Consider the following 19455-nt stretch of genomic DNA (forward strand, 5'->3'; position numbering starts at 1 on the left):
CCATGGGGAATAGGCTGTACCCACCCCATGGCTGGAGGCACCTCTGAGTGCTGCCCCACTCCCTGCCTGGAGCTGGGCAAAATGGCCAATATCATCACTATCGTGATGATGCAATAGATTTTTATAGTCACCAACTCTGTCCATAAAATATCACCACACATGTCAGTATAGTCTGAATTTCCCAGTACGATGTTTTTTTTCTTAACACCAAAATGTCATTCGTTAAAATAAAACAACCTTCAAAGGCTCTTGCAGTGCTCATGTTGGGTTTGCAGGAACAGCCATCTGGTACCTGCAGCTGAGCTGCCCGACGTTGAGGGATATTTTGGGCTATTGTTGGTGTTCAGTAGTCAGGTGAAGGAACAGGCATAATAGTGCGATGGTGTCTTTGGCCAGGAATAGGGGCTCTCAGGCAGCTATAAAAATGTATTTTAGCTTTTAGAGCAATGGATGAGGGAGGATCTGAAGATTTAAAGCAAACTGGTGTAAGAAGAAATTACAGGATTTTTGCTGGAAAGTTGCAGGGGTCTGATTTAACAACATGAGAATCGGACCGTATGTCTGTCTGGTCTTTCAAAAGCTCCTTCCTTTTCTATGTGCTATTATTTTCTTTGTCACAAATGCACTATACCCTGTGCCTGTTCCCTGAGGAAGTCCCATGTCCTGAAAAATATCTTCAAGGGCCTCAGGGAAACTGCGGTGAGCTGAGTTGGCCGGGGAGGAGCTGGGCAAGACGTCGCGCTTGCAGAGTCCCAGGCAGCAGCTCCTGGAGCGCTGTGCGAATAGCTCTGGTGCGGGAGGGTGTTTACAGAGGAGAATGAATTATTTTTCTTCTTGTTTCACCACAAATAATTCACACTGCATTGCTCCAATTTTGCAAAGCAGATTTTTCCTCTAAGCAGAGGCTGTTATGAGACATTTGGGGATTAAAGAGTTTGTGGTACCTCAGTGCAGGAGTCCGTAGTGAAAATGCGTTGCTCCTATAGAGCGAGAACTGGCTGTGCCTTGTGCAGTCCCTGGCTGGCAAACAGGAAAACAAAAGGCCGTGGTGTTCGTTCAAGGTTGCTGAGAATGTTAATGAAAGGCAATTAGAAAAAATGTGGTGGTGAGTCCCCATGTATTAATCTTTATTAGAGTTAAGTTTTCCCGTGCAAATGTGACATGCCGTCAGGTTTGTGTCTCAAGAGTGTGCTTTGTGGGACATTACAGGGAAGAGTGCGCAGCGTTCCCAAAGTAGCTATTAATTTCCCCAGAGCGCATTTAGCAGACGAGACTTACAGAGAGCCAGCTAACCTGAGCCAGGGTGGCACCTGAGCTGCTGGCGGGAGCGGCTGGGGACAGTGCCGTCACTCTGTCATTCGTACCATGTAACGCAGTCCTGCAGCTCTGAACGATGGTTACGATCCACCGGGGCTGCCAAGCTGAAACAGAAACCGCACGGCGTATTTTGGGGTGGTGGCGTAGCTTCTCTCATTAGCCATTTTTATTTGAGTGCTAACTACTTTAATGTGGCGACAGAAATAAATTGTAAATAATTGCATGAGTGATAACATCGGGTTTATTCCTCCTTTTAGTGGTCTCCCTTTTGCTGTAGCGCGTAGGCAGATATACTGCTCCACATAAGCAAATTCTGGTAATTGTACTGGTGCTCTGCCAGGGCATCTGGGTACCAACGGTCCCGTGGGGACACTGGTCAGTACTTTTCCAGATGCCACATAACTTCTTCAGGGGTGTGTGATGATCTGACGTGACCGTAGCTGTAGCAGTAAATAGGGTATAGGGCCTTTAAGGACACCAGACATTTTCTCTCTGTCAGATAGTTATCGGAGTCATCCCAAAGGTCATGTTCTCCATCAGCTCACAAGTGTTTCAATGATTTTTGGGTAACAGGAACTCGTTATTTTATTTGTGCAAGGGCTGCAGGTACTTCATGCTGTAACAAACATAAACTGTAAATAATCACTGGAGTGAAAATGGCAGATTTTTTCCTCCTCTTTGCAATTCCCCTTTTGATGTGATGTGCATTCCCTGGCGGACAGGTATCTATGTCCCTGACACATTTTAAAGATCAAGAACGGCTCTGAGGAGGAGTGGCCTGAAAGAGACTTTATCCCAGATACGCATACAAGGAGCACCGATCTGGCTCCGACCCAAAGCATGTGGGAAGCCAACACCAGCTTCGTCACGCAGAAGGAGCAGGGAACTCTGCAGGTAGCACTTACTGAACTATTTAAATGCTGCTAAGACTATTTTTTATCTTTTGAAATGCAAAACTGAAGGTAAGTCTGCAATTACTTCTTTTTATCCCTTTAAAAGATTTTCATAGTCTTTTGGGAAACATCCATCATGTAAAATATCTCTCCTTTTCCCTTTTTCCATGATGCTTAAAATAATCTACTCCAAAGGTAAACATTGCAGTGAATGCTTCAATAAAACGAAAGGTGATACCATTCAAACTCAGTTTTGAAGACCTCTAAGTTCATGCCCTCAAAAGAGAGCCCAGCAATGTTTTCGTTCAGGCTATTTTATATCCCATCATAATTCAAAGCGAAGTTAATGTTTCACCTCAGGCTGCAGTAAATTAGCTAAAACAGTATTTCCTCATTCGCAGAGTAACAACAGTTACCCTTTTACTTTGTCCACATTGCTCTGTTGTGTTGATAAAGGGAAAAAAAACCCATTGCTTAATCCCTTCTAACAATAGTTGAGACTATTTTTAAACACAAAAAATGTTTCTGTACTGCATTGGTAACGAGAGCTCTCTTTCTGGTGGCAAAGCTACTACTGCTGTTTTGTAAGCTAAATATGAAGCTAAACCCACGTGAACCTCAAGGTGATTTTCCCACCTCATTTTGTTTCCTCCAAAAGCAGAAAACGCTCGTTCCTTGGAAATGAATCTTGGAAATGACTTAAGTGCTCTGTGAGTAAGCTTGTCAGAGATGTCCTTTCCAATGGAGATACAGAACGTGCGCACGCCTGGGCCCGATGCAGCTGACGAGTGTGTACCTGAGTGACTTTTCGACGTTGGCGCTGTGCCGGAGCTCCTCTCGAGTGAGCGGCTGTGGGATGGGATGCGGCAAGTGACGGAGGACGAGAGCTTCAGGTAAGACATTTATCTGCTCTCTTACTCATCTGCTGGTAGCGCGCATTGCTACTTTTCACATGGATAACGTGAATGCAATGTCTTCCGCTATCCAGAACTCCTCAGCTCAAAAATAACATAAAGCAAGAATTATTATTCTTGAATAGTGAAAATAATAATACAAAGTGTCTTCCTGTAACCAGCATCCAGCCACTTCAGAAGCAAAACACTGGAGTGTGTCCATATCAGCTCTCCGTGACTGTTTGGGACAAAATGGAAACCTAAAAGATTTTGAATTGGGTGCGTTGCTGCAGCGCTTCAGGAGATGCACAGAGGTGCTGAGGGGTCCCTGCTGCATCATCACCTCCCCAAGGCTTTACAGCCGCTCCAGTGGCGGCACTGCTGTGCCTCAGCGGGGATGAATCCCACCGGTAAGTGCCATCCCATTTGGAGAGCAGCATATAAAGCATTCATGTAGCAATTTTAAGTGTTGGCCCAAGTATTTTGGCTTACTTTTTTTTTTTTTTTTTTTTTCCTTAAAAATATTCCCACCCCGACTCCACCTTCCCCTGAAAACAATATAACAATATAGACCGAGTCCTTTAGGGAGAAAGTTCTTGATTAAAAAAAAAAGAAAAATCTTTTAATTAAGCTGCTTTTATGTTTGTGGCGTTCAGAACAGTTCCAAAAAACATGCACTACCAATAGAGATAACTTTCCTTCTCGTGAACAGGTAAACCAGAAACTAGTAGTTCCTGCAGCTTGTCTGATAAGTACATCTTGATCTGATCTGCTGTCTCGGAGAGTATTTCATCCTATTAACATAAAAATAAGCAACACCGCAATAGATCCTAATCTAGTGCCGGTTAAAACATCTGTCCAGCTTTTGACAGCTGAAGTCACTTATATGGATGAAATATGCATTTAATAAGTTAGGGAGCAGAAAGGAATGACATCATTCACAATGACTCAGGTGAGAGTTTTGGCCAAAGATTAAACCGCAATTGTGCATTAATCTGAGATAATAACAAAACGTTGTGCTCCTGAAACTGAGTGTCCAATTAATTGTCTGTTCCCAAACTCATTCTTGTATCTGACAAGAGGTTACACTGACCTTTTTTTACTTTTTAAGTATATTCGTTATTTTAAAGCGACGTTAGAAAGCTGTACGAGAATCTAGGCATGAACATTGGGTGCTGATGTGCACGCAGATAAAATAATGTTTTCAGGTTGTAATGGGCAACATCATAATGGAAATAATTAAATGGGTTTTCAGATTGGAAAAAACATGCCTGATGGCAGTCCAGAACTTTTGTTCCTACTTGAAATGTGTTTTGGTTCAAGTATCAGCAGTATTGGCACGTTAGACGTGTTGAGAACAAGCGGGTATGGGTGACAGAGAATTTGTTGTTAGCATTGCTTGTTTTTCGAAGAGCAGCTGGAACCTGGAATGTGTTTTACAGCGAATAGCTGCCTAGCCATGAATAATTTACAGCGTTGGGTAAGGTTTTTCAGGGTGCTGGACACCAGGCTGCTGTGAGGTTGGCTCAGGGCTGCCCAGGGGTGTTCGGCTGCTCTTGCGGACACATCGGCTGAGGAAACCATGCTGACAGGCAGCCGTCCTGCAGCCCGGCTCCCCTGTGCCCCGTATCTCCATTCACTGGCAGTTCATAAAGTGTTCACACATTGCAAGGGTTTTAAATACTGGATAAGAGGTAAAATGTCACCTCTTGCTTCTGTGACACATAAATTCTGTTTTGGAGTGGGATGCCATGCTGCTTGGGGGCCGCGTCCGTGGGCAGCCTGGGCTCACGCCGAGGCTGGATGGGGCACCTGGCTTCTGTGACCCCGCAGTGTGCCAGAGAGAAGAACGACAAATCCTGGTGACTGAGAGTCAAAATAAGGGAAGATCAACAGAAAAGCACGTTTCCATGAGTCTTTGTCTTTAGAGGTCCCTAGGAGACAGTGTGAACAGCTATTATCTCCATTTTTCACGTGGGTATCTAAGGCATGGAGCAAGGATGGAATTTTTCAGAGAACACAGAGGCTCGCTCTAACCTCCAACACTGCTCAGCAGCAGCTCACATCCCTCTTTTACCCCGTTCTTTTCCTGGAGGATGTCTCTGTCCCATCATGTGTTGGGGTGCGCTGTGCACAGGCACCTCTCTGCAGGGGGATGGGATGGGATGGGATGGGATGGGATGGGAGGCGTGGAGGGCACCACACTGCAGGGAGGCAGTGCTGCAAGGGTGAGGACTTCTGCATTAAAGTCCCTTTCCCTAGTGCAGGAGGAAAAGTGCAGGGCAGAGGTGACGTAGGGGCAGGAGCAGGGCACTGAGGGTGTTGGTACGTCCTGCTCTGCTCACATCAGACACGTGGTGAAGGGAAGGAAGTGGGAAAGGAAGGTCACTACCTGCATTTACACCTGGCAAAAGGCCTCAGGCGATGGTCATGGCTGACCTGCATCGCAGCCAGGGCCGGGGAGCACAGCCAAGGACCAGAGCCCTGGGTGGGAAAGCACCGAGCAGGAGGTGGTTCCTGGGCAGACTGGGGAGTCTGGCTTGAGGTTTGTCTTTGCTCTATCGTTCCACTCAAAAAGAGCACACTGGTAATGACTGAGTGTTTTATTTTCCTTGTTGCTGTAGACACCGTTGTCAAGTCACGGAGTTTGCTGTAAATAAGTCTACAGTAGAAGATGACATTTCTTTTCTCGCAATATCCGTTTTCTGCCTCCTCTTTCTATCCTGACTTTCGGGCATTTATTTTAGAAAAGCTAGGAAGGTAAGTTTTGCAATGGGTCTGGATTGACAGTCACCTTAAACGCTGAAATGGGGCAGAAATACTGCTGCTGTGATGGTGTTTAGCTCCAGGTGGCTGCTGTAGCTGTGCCACCACCTTGCCCTGCCTGTGTGCTGGGCAACCACAGCTTTCTGCAGGTAGCCTTTGGCAAGAGCCCAACCTTTATCCCTCCTTGTAGCAACAGTGGGTGTCACTGCTGTTTTAAGCTGCCAGGAGCCCAATGCATAGCTACAGAAAATAAATGTAGTGTATGAGCTGATTGATTTATCTGCATTTTCTAGCCCAGCAATTAATTCTGCTTTTGGGAGGCAGAACCCAAGCAGCAAGCACGCTGTAATGCCAGATTAGAGCTGATAATGTATTCCTCCCTTCCCCGGTCCTTTGCTAGCACGGAGATCAGCCTATTAAGGAATAATCTCCCAAAGCATCAGCCGGCCTCAGCGAGGACCATCGCCGGCTGCACCGCGGCAGAGCAGAGCCTGGCCAGCGCTGGAGACAGAGCGGGAAGCCACAGGTGCTGGGGACAGGAGGGAGGTGGCAGCAGGGGCTTTGAGGGGGTGGCCACCACAAGCGGCACAAGTGCCACACTCCCAGGAAGCCACGAGGCTGCAATCTGTTGCACAGAGCTGGGAAGTTGCTCCTCTAACCTTACTTTTTGCCAAATTGCTTTGAAACATTATCCCTGCACAGATAGACCTTGAGAGCTAAGTGGCCTTAAATGTAACGTAACTGGTTGTTGATGGTGTCTGTATGGGCTGTCTGTGGATGGGGCCGGCATGGGGGGTATCTCGTGTCGAGGGCAGCGGGTGGCTGCCTGTGACTGCTAAATGCGTGGTCTGTGGGGACGCTGAGGCAGGCGGGATGTTTCTGAGCCGGGAGCCGTGGTTGGGAAGTGGTGCCCGCAGGTGCCAGTGGTTGCCTGAAGGCCCCATGGTGGCACAGGCACAGCAGTGGGCTCCCAGGGCTGGGGATGGGGGGCTCGGTGAGGGTGGGAGGAGGGGAGAGGGGGAGCTGCTCTCCTCTGCTTGCCTCTCCCCCCGACCCAAGCAGGCTGCGCCCCCTCTCCCTGCCCCCACGCGCCCATTCTCGCCATTTCTCGCATGTGTAAGCTGGGGTTATATTTATCCCAGCCCTCAAGGGTGGCAAGAAGCAAATTCAGATGCCGCGGTTAAAAGCTGCAGCACACAAGCAAGCATTCCTGCTGGGCAGCTTCATGTCACCAGCCCAACAGCTTGCTGCTGGGTCAGCTGGGAATGCAACAGGTACAAGTGCAAAGTCCATGCCAGCAAGAGGAGACGCTGAGGAGAAGGCTGCTGCCAAGGCAATCGCCCTGCTCCGCTTGCAAAATTCCCTGTGTTAAGCGTCTCTGTGGGTGGCTTTTGATGGAATTTCTGTCTAAGGGAAAACAGTAAGTTGAATCTATGGTGTTTTTTACAAACCTTTATGATGCAGTCCAGTGGAATCAGTGGGGCTATTTTTTTCATCCTGACTTGTGTCTTTTATGTGTAACCTGCAGTTTGGGACTGAACTGTTCATGTGTGTACAAACTGAAAAGTAACAACTGGAAACATTGCGTCCATTTTTGGGGCATGCTCTAATCTTAAACCAGGACCGAGAGAGTCATGTGAGCTCTTCACGGGCAAACAAGAGTGCTGTGGTTATCAGCAATCAAAATCTCATCAAATCGATTCCTGAGCACAAAGAAAAGACAGAGACTTTATCTTCCCCATGGTGTTCCTGTTGATTGTTATCTGCAGAAGGCATCTGTTTACCTGCACTGTCTTAGGAACGTGTCTGTCTTTACACTGTATTTTGAGCTAAGGCACGTCCTTTGGGGAAATGTTGTGCTTGGGCTTCGCTGCAGCAGAGCTCGAGGTGCACCCCTCTCTGCTGTAGGACATGGCTCTGGATGTCCCACAGGCGGGCGGTGACACCTGGCAGCTGCTGCCAGGCAGATAACCAAATCATGGGGTGCTGCCTACACATCTCCTGAGGTTGCAGACTACCCGTCCAGGGCTGTCCTGTCCCTAAGGACGGGCCAGATAGAGCAAACCAGGCTGTGCTCACCTGAGAAAATCAGTTGCATTGGAGGCAGTACAATAGCGCACAGGAAGTCTGTGTGTGTGTATAATTGCTCCTAAAAAAGTGGCCAAAAATGGAAATGGTGGAAGTGTGCACAATGGACAGACAAGGTATTACTCTGCTGATGCTCCATGTTGTTCTTGCCAGCTCAGAGATTCGTAAAAGGATGCTGAGCTGTAATACTCTTCTTGAAACATCAGGGGCCTTTGGTGTGAAATGCAGCTCTAATGAAATCTGACAGTGTGGCCTTCACGTTGCTGCAGTCGATTCATCGATACGAAGAGGGCAGACACTTTGACAGGAGGTTGGGATGATTCATGGGCTTGCTCATGCTTATGTTTTCTTGAAATCACAAACACCTGCTAAGGCTGAAGCTTTATTAACAGACACCCTGTGAACTGTGGGGTCTCCCCTGTGCCCCACAGGGATGTGGTGCTGATGGCGCTGGGCAGCCGCTGCCGAGGCTGGGGTGGTCTCGGCCCCAGAGCTGCCTTTGGAGTACAGCAGAGATCTGGGTGTCTGCAGAATTGAAACCGTGCGGCCCAGTGTAAGAAACTGTAACAACCTAATTTTCCAAAGATTTCCTCCTCTGTTCCGAAAGGGATGCCTTCAGTGTAAAAGAAGTCCATTTAAAACAAAAGACTAATGAATACGGTAGCCCTTCCTCTTTTGCAAGTTTAAACGCCTCATCTTTCCTCAGAGAACAGCTCTAAATCATTTTATTTGCAAGCCCTAAGCAGGAATTTGTATTCATGGTAAGACATTTATTGAGTTAATTTATTTAAGGCTGGGGCATAATTTCTAATAATGGAGGAGTCTCTAGGCCCAGTGAAATTGCTTCCTGATAGGGCATTAATATTTTAAGGGGTTATAATAATCTGTCAATTGATCTGTGTCTTCTAGGGAGTAGGTTAGCAGTTATTGATGATTGCGCATGTGAAGGATTATCTTAAATAAAGGTGGTGCTCCGCAGCCCAACGCCTGCCACGGGGTGGCATCGCCATGCCAGCTGCGAGGGGGGATGGTTGGGGTCTGGCTAAGTGAAACAAGGAGGGAAGATAACACAGTGCAAAGTGTAGGGCGGCTGCGTGGGGAGAGCCCGCGGTGGCTGCCTGTGTTCAGCAGTCTTGCAGCCCAGCGGCGGTTCCCGAAGAGCTGCGGGACTGGGTACTGCTCTGAGCCACGGGCTGTTGGCACGTCTTCTGCAGGAGCCGTTCTCTTGGCAGATAGTCTGACTGATATTGATAACACTTATGAGACAAATGCCTTGGCCTCTTGCTACCTTAAGTCACTATTCTTAGAAACGGGCAACATTTATGCTGTTTCTTGAGTGATTTAAAAGGAGGAGAAGTCCAAATAGAAAAAAAAAAAAAAATCTTGTTTGTTTTACTGCTCTATTAAATGGCATGTTGCACTATGAAACATGGTGCTGAATGGTCTTTAAAAAGAAGGTAACATCAAAATGAATCTGGATTAAATACCTTTAGGTATTTCAGCCTGTCTCAGGGAAGGGATGGGAGGACCACTGAGGCCCCGGGGGGCATATTCAAACCCTCCCAGCCCGGGCTGAGGGTACCAAACCGTGGCAATGTGGTGCCCTGGGAGCGGGGACAATGGAAGCAAGGGGTGCAAAGCTGCCACCAACCGTTGGCAAGAGCTGACAAACCTGAAAGGATCTGAGGTGCCTTCAGAGTTGGTCACCTCGCGTCTGGAATTTTGGGTGGACTGGCTTTTAAGTGTTCTTATAACCCACAGAGGCGCCTAGTCAGTGGGAAACATCAAATGCAGGGATTTGAGTAAAATTTATAGCATCTGAACGCGGCTCTGTGTTGGGCCACAGCTCTGCTCTCAGGACGCCTGGGACACATCTCCTTCACTGCACGGAGCAAGCGGAAGGCAAACAGCACGTGGGGCGCTTGGTTTCAATTCATTTTCTTTGCGGCAGCTACTGTGGGCAAGTCAGTCACGCTTTTTCAGTACTTCATCTGCTTCCAGTTGGTGTCCAGAGGTGACTCTCTTCATGTAATAAGCTCTTGGTGGCTGCAAGGTCACGCAGTTAATAGGCACATGGGGACCGGCCTGCCAGTCATTGCAGGTAATCCCGCCATGCCAAGGCGTTGTGACAGCTTTAAAAGTATTATAAAGAAAGCTAAATTGTTCATACGAAGTTGTAGTGGCCTATTGTGGGTGTGCTCACTGGCTCTAAGGTTTTATTTATTCATATATGAATTACTCCTCTTCATGCAATAGGTAAAGGGATTTATCACTAAAAGCTAAATGCTGGCACGTTGTGTTTCTATCTGCATGGTTTTACTGTGGATATTGAGTATTTATTGAGGAAAAATGAATGTTGGCGTGAAAGGATGTGCAGCTGCAGTGCAGCTTTGATTGTGCTGCCTGCGAGAGCAAAATAAAGGTGTTGGGAAAAAGTGGGCTGTGGAGGCATTCCGGACATTACGTGGCTGGTTTTCCCCTAAAACTGACTGTGGGTGAGGAGTGTTTCACCGCCCCACAGAAATTCAGACTAATCTGTGTGTAAGATGAATGATTACGTCTGAACCGTGCTCCTTGGGGCCCCATCTCATATTTTTTTCTCACATGCTCATTTGTCAGCGTGTTGTCGAGCCTTCAATTAATGAGTTACTGGCGGCTCTATCCATCCTTACTCCCCCCCTTCAGCCACGCCGGGTCCTTTCCCCCCTCGGCAAGGTGCTGCTGAGGTTGGCACACCACGGCACCCGTCTGCTCCAAGCAGGCAGATGCTCAGCGAGAATGAAGACAAAATAAAGCGATTCTGTCCATCACTCCTTTCCTCCTCTGAGAGGTCAGCGAGTCCCTCCTGCTTTTCCTGCTGGCGGGGCGGGCCAGGGCACGTAGCAATCGCTCGGCTAAATCACACTCGTTGCTTAACAGCCCTGCGGGTCCGCCCGCAACGCACGCTTCAGGAGATGGTACCGAGAACTCTGTGATGGCGGCCAGCCAGCAGAGCGCTGCAAGGGAAACTGCTTCCCTCTGTCACGGCCATCAAAGATGAGCAAGGAAAGCCATCCCAAATTACCCGGTGCATTTGCAGGTTTCTTATTTTACATTTACCTATTGCCTGGAAGCTTGGAAGAAAAATTTCCACATGCTCACTGTGGCTGTGTGTCTGCTGTAGCCTTTTGGTGTATTGACCATGCCCTCGGTCTCATAGAATGTGAGAATAATCAGAAACAAAACGTCTGATGCATTTTCTCTCCGTATTCCTTTATTTTAGCTTTGTGTCTCTGCAACTACTTTCTCTCTAAATGACACGCTCTCATTCTTTCCAAATTCTGCTCACATGAGAATCTTTCCATAATAATTACCTTTTATTTCCCATTTCCTTCTCTAGCATGCCCAGAACTGAGCAGAGCACTCAGTAATGCGCCTCAGCAAACCACCTTTGCTTTATTTACTGTTAATGTAACAGGTACCTACAGTTATTATCCTCTTCTTCACACGTACAGTTCAGAAGGTACTCGGGGTGCACAATTTGGTGTCCCGCGAGGGAGTTAATCCTGTGGATGCTTGTCTCAGCTGATAGGAACAGGAATAATTATGTCTCACATAAAATACCTGCACATACACAATGGAGGCGACTCAGCGAGCAGAACTGCTGAGGTGGGAGGGACCGTATATATAGGGTTACAATTACAGGGCTGGCAAGTAGAGAGCAAAATCGTAGAAAGCGGCGCTGCTGGGCTCGCGAGCTGCCTGCCTGTTAGAGGAGGGAAGCTGAACTTTCTGTACCCAGCGCTGGATCCCTGCCGGCAGCGAGGGGCAGGTTTGCCCAGTGAATGAAACCCCAAGTAATTGCCCAACGGGACTGAGCACAGCCAGCTGCGAGCTCACGGGTCTGCAGCTACCGGAGATTGACAACTGCAGGCAAGTTTAGATGAGCTAGAGTTTAGGTGTCTAGTGCAGAAGAAGAAGAGCCACCTGGAGCATGCCTAATTTCTGTATAAAACTGTAATTAGTTATAAATTTTATGTACATTGTATTTGCTCAAATAGAGCAAATGAATTGACCAAACAGAAGCCAAACTTGACATTTTGGAGGAAGAATTTATTTCACGTAAGTAAATCTCAGAAACCTTGATTTTTATATAATTTAAGACTTTCTGTACGTACTTACAGAGCTCAGTCCTGCAAGCTGCAGGCAGACCTGTGTACCACGTTGGGTGGGCAGATGCGTGAGCATAAGCTGCCACTTCCCACAAGTAGCTTGAAGGATGAGAGTTTACATCTTGAAAACAGAAATGCGTTACTCAGGCATGGTTTTTGCATTCTTATGTAAGAACTGAATCTAATCTTACGCAAACCTTTCTTGTATCTTGGAGTTGCTTCTGACTTCCACTGGAGTAAGACAGACAGGAATCAGGCCTGCGGTTTATGGGTGTCATGCAAATAACAGGCCTGGTTCCCCTCTCTTAAGAGTAGTAATACATATAATGTCTGTGTATATAAACGTGTGTGCCACTCGTGGTACCAGTGCATATGAAATTAGGAGTGCGCTCTGTATTTTTAAGTTACCTGGTGTCGCTTTGTCCGTGGGACTCTCTCTGGGCGGTCACTGATGGCCTGTGGGTGGGTGGGTGGGTCACCCGCCGTAGGGGCTGGTCCCCACACAGCGCTGAGGGTCGGCCGTGCGCTGAAACGTGGCGAGGGTTGCCTCAAGCAAGCACAGGTGTGTGCTATAGCCTCAGCGAGTCACCTCGGCAGCGCCTGCGGTTTCTGGAATTGAGAGGTAATTTTTCATGTGATGTAATCGTAGTGATGTGGATGGAAAGAATCTATTTTTTACCAAGAGCAGAAGTTCACAGAAGTTCTTGAAGGATTTCTACAAGTACCACGTGTAACTGTCCACGATTTCAGGTAACCACTCCAAGCAACTGAAAAGAAACAAAACGCAGAATAAAGCAGTTGGTGTGTGTCACTGAGCAGGCAGCTCTCAGCACCGCTGTCGCACCCCGCCACAGCCAGCACGTGCCTTGCTGGGGCCCGGGCCCCCACAGCGTCTGCTTTGAAACGCACCTCTTGCCCTTCCCGGCAACCACTGGGCCAATGAGGGCCTTCTGGACTTGGTCAAGTTGTTAAAACAACCTGGTTGAATTCAGATTTTCTCAAACAGGGAAACCAGCAGGGCAGAAGAAAGTCCAGTTCCAACCAAACCAGAAACTGAGTGAGGTTTTGGCAGAATACAAAACCATGGAAAATTTAAGTCAATATGAGACATTCCTTTCAACCCCAAATTATGTGCTTTGTTTTATCTTCTTTTACTTAACAGACTTGAAGTCTTTTCTCAATTTCTTGTTTTAGTCAGAAAATATCATAAGCAAGAAAAGAGATTTTTGAAGCTAAAAAATAAGAAATAATTTCTATATTACCTACCTGCCGGTACAGGCACTGCTCCCAGGTTCTCCCGTCCCCTGTTCCTCCGTCAGCCTCCAGTGTCCCTTTTTGTCCTGACCAGCCGAGGAGGGAGCTTGTGTATCTGCTGACGTGTGACAGGATCCCACCAGCTCTTTAGTTCTGTAATAATGGTGGGTTTTCTGTATAAATTGATTTTAGTGTCAAATAGCTAATGTTTTCAGTAAGAGTGGCTTGCATAAAAACGTTGCACAAAAAAGTTTCCCTGTTGTTAACTCCGTTCTCTTCCTTGCAGTTGCTTCAGATTTTCTCCTGGCCTGACAAAATACATTTTCAACATTCAAAAATAAAAAACATAGCAATTCGCTATTTTTTTTTTTTTCTGGGGAGAACAAGCTTTAAAGTTTAAAAACAATAAATTTCAAGTTAAAGTTGAGGAAACTGAGAGACAAATCATTTTAGATCAACTGAAAAGGAAAGCCTTTAATGGTTTGTTTGGTCAGTAAGTTAAAATTTGAACAGCTGTCCTAATAAATCATCAGAATACCTGACTTTAGCAGCAGTTGTCATGCCATGGACCTTTCCTCACAGAATCCCCTGCCCACGCACATCCCCAGAGTAGTCGTCTTTCAAGATCAGAAAACTGCTCGTAGTTCAGGCTGGGCAAGGGGGAAAAAGAATCATTAAAAAAGGGAAGACAGATTATATCTGTCTTAAATCACTCAAAACCTTCTCTAGATAAACAAATATGTTGCCCTTGAAGTCACGTTTTGGCAAAGCCAGGGAAGTCTGATCCCAGGGTGTATGATGCTCTTTGCCTCTTTCATCATTTTGCAATTGTATTTGGCAACTAGTGCATTCACATCAGTGGCCAAAGCAAGCTCAGCACGAGGCGGTCATGAAGCTGGAAACTGCTGGTGATGGTGTAGGGATGCCTTCTCCTGGAAAGTGACTCCTCGGGAGTGAACGCAGGGAGCAAAAGGGGAGTCCCTGGCTGAGTCCAGCCTCTCTGCAGCACCATCCCTGTGCGCCGGCCGTGTTGGCCATGAGGGAGGAACGCGCCTGGGCCTGGGTGGAAGAAAGGTTCTGAAAGCGCTGCCAGGGCTGCGCTGGTTCTGCAGCAGAGACAAGCCATGGCAAAGCCTGGCCACATCGCTCCACGTCTGAGATGAAAATAAGTGTCCTCATATGGTGTTTGTCAAACCTTGTCCTGGGAATCAAAGCACTTGTGAAAACACCCCAGTGAAAATGGTTGCCTAAAATTTTCAGATATGGCCTCGCTTGTGTTTGGCGCAGGCAGGCTGAGGTTTCGGGTGCTGCGGGGACTGTGTGAGGATCTGGGCTGTGGGACACAGGCTGCCCTTGGACCACTTGTGCCCAGCGGTGCTCGTGAACCGCCCCTGCCCGCAGCACAGGCAGCCCGCGGTGTTCCCTGCAGAGCTTTCCCTTACAGCACGAGGGAAGTAGACAAATGATGCCTGAGTTCATCATGAAAATCTTTAACTCTGTGTAATAAATAGAGGTAACACCTAAATGGGCAAATTAAATGCAGTCTGGTTTTATTTCAGCATTTATTTTGTTTTCTGTATCTTTCCTAGCCGGGTTTTATTCTGAGACGCATGCGCGCCTGTGTGCCGTGTTCTGCAGTCATAGCAATTTGGCTCTAGTAAAATCTGACCTTGTAAATTACTACCTTAAGCTTAGTACACTGGTCATACGGGTTTGGTCCTGGGTGGATTTTTAGATTCTCATAAATGCTCCTATTGCCTGGCATTGGGATGTCATCAGCCATTATAAATTGGCCAATATGCTCATTTTCTGCTCTGTGCAGTGAGACACAGTGCTTACAGAGTAAAGTGGGAGGTGGCGCAGGACAGCAGTGGTTCCTGCCGGCTTCCCTCACAGCTCATGACTCCCGGAGATGGGGCAGCCGGTCGCTCTGGGTTACCTTGGTGTGGTGCGAAGGAGCCCGGGTACCGTTTTGGGCCCTGTCAGGTGACTGTACATCTCTGTCACCTCACAGCCCATTCCCTATAAACACAATCACTGCGGCTGCCAGTGAGTTTTTTCCTCCTTTTGTGTTTTCTCTCTTACCACTCCATCAAAGATAGAGGAATAAAGCCGAGTTAAGGAAGCACAGACTGAGCTGCAGTGGATACGCGTGCTGCTGTTGTTGCTTGCTGTGAAGAAGCATTATTTTATGAAATTTCTCTGGAAGCGGACACAGCCTTCCGCAGAGGACTCTAAGTTGGATCTATTTTACTATAACACTTGTATCTTTGTATAATTTTCACAGCCAATAGGAGAACACGGAGCTGAGTAAGTAAGCTATTACATTCTCAAGGTTTTTATTATCTCTCAGTCTACGTAATGAATGATTTTTATATAACTTGGGCATTGGAAGCAGTCTCCCCACCAGTTGTACCAGTGCTGCCTTCATGACTACTGCTGTTCTGGTATTGCCTGTGCCGTGCTTTCACTGAGCGTAGGAAAACGCCCAGATTAAACAGTGTTTAAGGTTTGGGGGTTTTTTTGTCCTATCAGAGAAAACTGAAATCCTTTACTGGACAGAGAAACATAAATACACAGTCTTACACTAATTTCTTCACCGTGTACTGTACTAATGAAGCTGGTAACCTCTGATGAAAGCTCCTGCCCAATAAAAGCAGAACTGCAACAGTATTAACTGATACACTTGAAGAGTAAAAAAAATGCTTTGGTTATTCAGCTCTGGGGACTGGTGTCAGCTTTTAGTTGCCCATGAGTGCTTTGGAATGGCTAGTTCCTAGCTCTGTTAGGTACTTACAGATCCCCCTGTCGCTGCCTCGCAGTCTTTCATGTATTTATTATCTTCACAGCCACCTTCTGAAGGAAAACAAGATTTTCCTTGTTTTGCAAAGAATTAGCAATGTCACAGGGAAATTTAGACTGTGTAGTTCACTTGGGTCTGTGGCAGCAGCAACTATAACGTATCTGAGTGGGTTTGTTTCAGTGGTCTTCACTGTAGGGCAGTAGCACACTTGCAGTGCACGCTTCACTTCTGCTAATTGAAGACGTGACAGGGTCCCAAGAAGGCTTTTGACTACATAAGAGGTCTCTATGCTATTAGTCAGTCATCAAAATAAATAGAATTTGGCTTTCTTTTTTTTTTTTTTTCAAAATAAGGTTTTGGTAACTGGGATCAGATAGAATAAAACTGTTTAGAAACTTACTCCGATGCACCAAAATGCTAGCAATCACAGCCCCTGTGCAAAACAGATGCTCATGAGGGACTGTTCCTCAGCTGAAGTTCATGAATTCTCATACTTTAATTAAATGTTAATTTGTAGAGTTATCCTTTCTTCCTAGAAGTTCTTATTTAAACTGCCTGGATTCATCCTCCTCCTTTGACACCAAAATTGTGGTCTAACGTTGCTGTGGGTGGGTAAATGATTCTCTCTCTAGCCCTGCACAATCACCTTATAGTGAGGAGCACTCAGTAACATCTGGAAACATCTGAACATGACGTTCAGAGAAAGGGCTAGAAGTGCAAAGCCTTGTTAGGAGTTCAGATTTTGGACAAATATTAGAGCATATTTTATTTTTAAAAACATCCTTTCTCCAGTGGGATGCCCTGCACTGGTGGTTCTTGAATGTTCAGGTGTTTTTAGTGGCTCTCTATGGGCCAAGATGTTCTCCTTGACTGGAACCCTGTTGTTCCATGGCACAGCACCAGAGCTGTACAACTAGCTGAGAAGGCAGAGTGTCCTCTGGGCTGTGGTGAACTGCCGCAGGAAGAATCTAACCCAGTTCCTGATATTTGGGTTACTGTGGAACAGCCAGGTTTGAAGTTGAGGCCTTAGCTGCTGGGATCTTGCTCTCGCTGGTGGCAAGGCATGGGGACTAACGATTTGCGTAGTCACTCCCAGTTTGTAACAGTATAATAAAGAGGAAAACTCACGTCCATCCAAAAATGATGCTGGCTTGCCGGTATCTGCAGGAAAACTCTGACACACTTCAAATAGCATAGCGGAGCAGAACGAGCAGTGTTGTGTTTCCAGCTCAAACTAACGATGGCTGAGTAACGATCTCCCCGTGGCAGCTGTGGCAGTTGTACTGCCCAGCCCATCCTGCAGAGCGCCGTCCCTATGCTCAAGGAAAGGTGTGCAGCTGAAGCGGCGCTTCAGGCAGGGAGCAGAAATGCAGAGCGGAGCAGAGCTTGGTTAAGAGCTGCCCATCGTGGCACCTGCTCCAAGGCCAGCACGAGCCCGTGGGAGCCTCGGGCCGGGAGCCAAGATCTGGTTCCGCTCCCAGAAAAGTCAACGAAACCCATTTAAAGTGAAATGATTTTATCCTGTACTGCATGCTGAGTGACTTGCCAACATTACTATTAATAGCACGTGTTTATCCCAGGTACAAGCTAATGGAGCGCAGAGCTGCAGCATTTCTGCGTGGCTGATTAGTGGAGCCTTGAACTAAAAGATGCTGAATCCATCATACGTGGGCAGGATCTCGCTTGGCTTCAGAGTCTGACTGCCAAAACATTTTTCTGTTTCATAGATCCCTTCCCGTGGTGCCATTCTCAACATCAGCTAATCGCCATCCCATGCTGAAAGCAGAAAAGCCCTATCGAAAACAAAGTGGCAGCTAAAATTCGGTGACCCTGTCAAGGACTGCAGGAGCTGAGTTGTCACTAGTGTCTTTTATGTGGAAAGCATTAAGATAGCACGGTGCTGAAAAACAGAAGCTAGAAAAAAGGGCAGGAGCCACTGTGTGTTGGGAATGTTAAACATCACACAGGGTGTGGTTCTGACTGTGCAGGATTTCTTTTCCCTGTCCCCTTCCCTCAAAATAATTTTTCTTAACTCACAAAATTTTGCCTTTCTTTTTTGCTTCACAGACAAGCAGAGCAAATACAGAAATAATCTCCAGAGATGTTCTGCAGATACTTTTGCTTCCTCAGTCTGTGTCTTTTCCTTCCAACCCAAAGGTAAGTAAGTGAAGCGTTTGTTTTGTTTTACAGGGAATGTCTGAATTACGTTTCATATAAATAATGTGGGTCAAACGGAAACTATGCTCCCAATTATCCAGCCCATCCAAAGAAAGCTGGGTGCAGCAAGGGTTGTGGCATAGAAGGGAGCAGCCCGCATAGGTCCCCAAAACACAGTATGTACGTTAACAGTGCAACCTCTTATTTGCTGTTCAGGACCAGAACAGTTTGCAGTCTGCTGGAAATGGAAACGTCTGCCGCAGGACTCCCAGCTCTGTTACTACCTTCCCTGGACCTACAAGTCCTAAATTTCTTGAATGGTTTATGTTTATGCTGTGCGTTAACTTGCTCAGTTCTGCTGGACGGTCCTTTTTGGTTTAAAACCTGCAGCAAAGCTCCAAGGACTACTAACCCAGCTTTAAAGGGAATGGAAGAAAAAAATTTATCAGAGCTTTGAGTAACCGTCTTGTTAAGTTTCTTACTGCACGGACCAGTGGTCCCGAGACTCTGACAAACTCTTAATGAGTCACTCATTCACATTTTCATCAAGTGAGCACATGACCACACAGGGACGCTGCACCATAAAACTTAACTTTTACGGTCCAAAAGCCCTGTCTCTCCAGCTGCCTGTGTGACGGTACAGATCTGTGAGCCTCATAATGTCAGGTACTAGCTTTACTGTCCATCCACAAAACATTCATTTCGACATTGTAAATTAGTTGAACCCTCTGTACGCACAGCAGCTCTAGGGGTTGGCTGCTTTGTTGGTGTCTGTGAAGCGCTCAGTGCTTTCCCTTTCCCCGTCGGTGTACCCAGAGGTTTTACTCCTGACAGCAGCTGTGGGGACGCTGCTGACACTAACACGAGCGTGACAGCTTCTTCAGGGGACTAGAGACGGGGGAGGAGGAGCTGTTGGTCAGCAAGATTTGTCTCAGGCTGTCACAAGCAGGAGGAAAACAGAAATGCACATTCCTTACAGAGACTGTATGAGGAGGGGTGGGAAGGGGGAGATCACGGGTTATTGTCATGACTTCTGATACATAGACCTTGCTTGATTTGTCTGGGGCATTTTAAGAATGTCCTTAAGCTACCGTGTGCGCAAACCTGTAGCTATCAGCTGAGGTAATCTGCCA

The 19455-nt window shown here is 46.9% G+C and overlaps 1 protein-coding gene across 4 annotated transcripts in view; it reads left to right on the top strand.

The window, feature by feature from the left end:
• Positions 1–2966: 2966 nt before the first annotated feature.
• The window catches only part of GABRP (gamma-aminobutyric acid type A receptor subunit pi), a 31168-nt gene continuing 14679 nt past the window's right edge, over positions 2967–19455 (top strand). For 2 of the 4 annotated variants that reach the window (XM_054217871.1, XM_054217872.1), the window contains exons 1-2: positions 14748–15672; positions 18233–18322. In XM_054217871.1, coding sequence (XP_054073846.1) covers positions 18267–18322 — 56 coding nt within the window. In that variant the 5' untranslated portion in view covers positions 14748–15672; positions 18233–18266. Of the gene's footprint in view, positions 3104–3285; positions 3514–7179; positions 7290–14747; positions 15673–18232; positions 18323–19455 lie in introns of those variants that run through there. The other 2 variants (XM_054217869.1, XM_054217870.1) reach the window with 2 other exon arrangements.

The sequence above is a fragment of the Rissa tridactyla genome, chromosome 11 (assembly GCF_028500815.1).
Source record: "Rissa tridactyla isolate bRisTri1 chromosome 11, bRisTri1.patW.cur.20221130, whole genome shotgun sequence".
In the NCBI taxonomy this organism is placed as follows: Eukaryota; Metazoa; Chordata; class Aves; order Charadriiformes; family Laridae; genus Rissa; species Rissa tridactyla.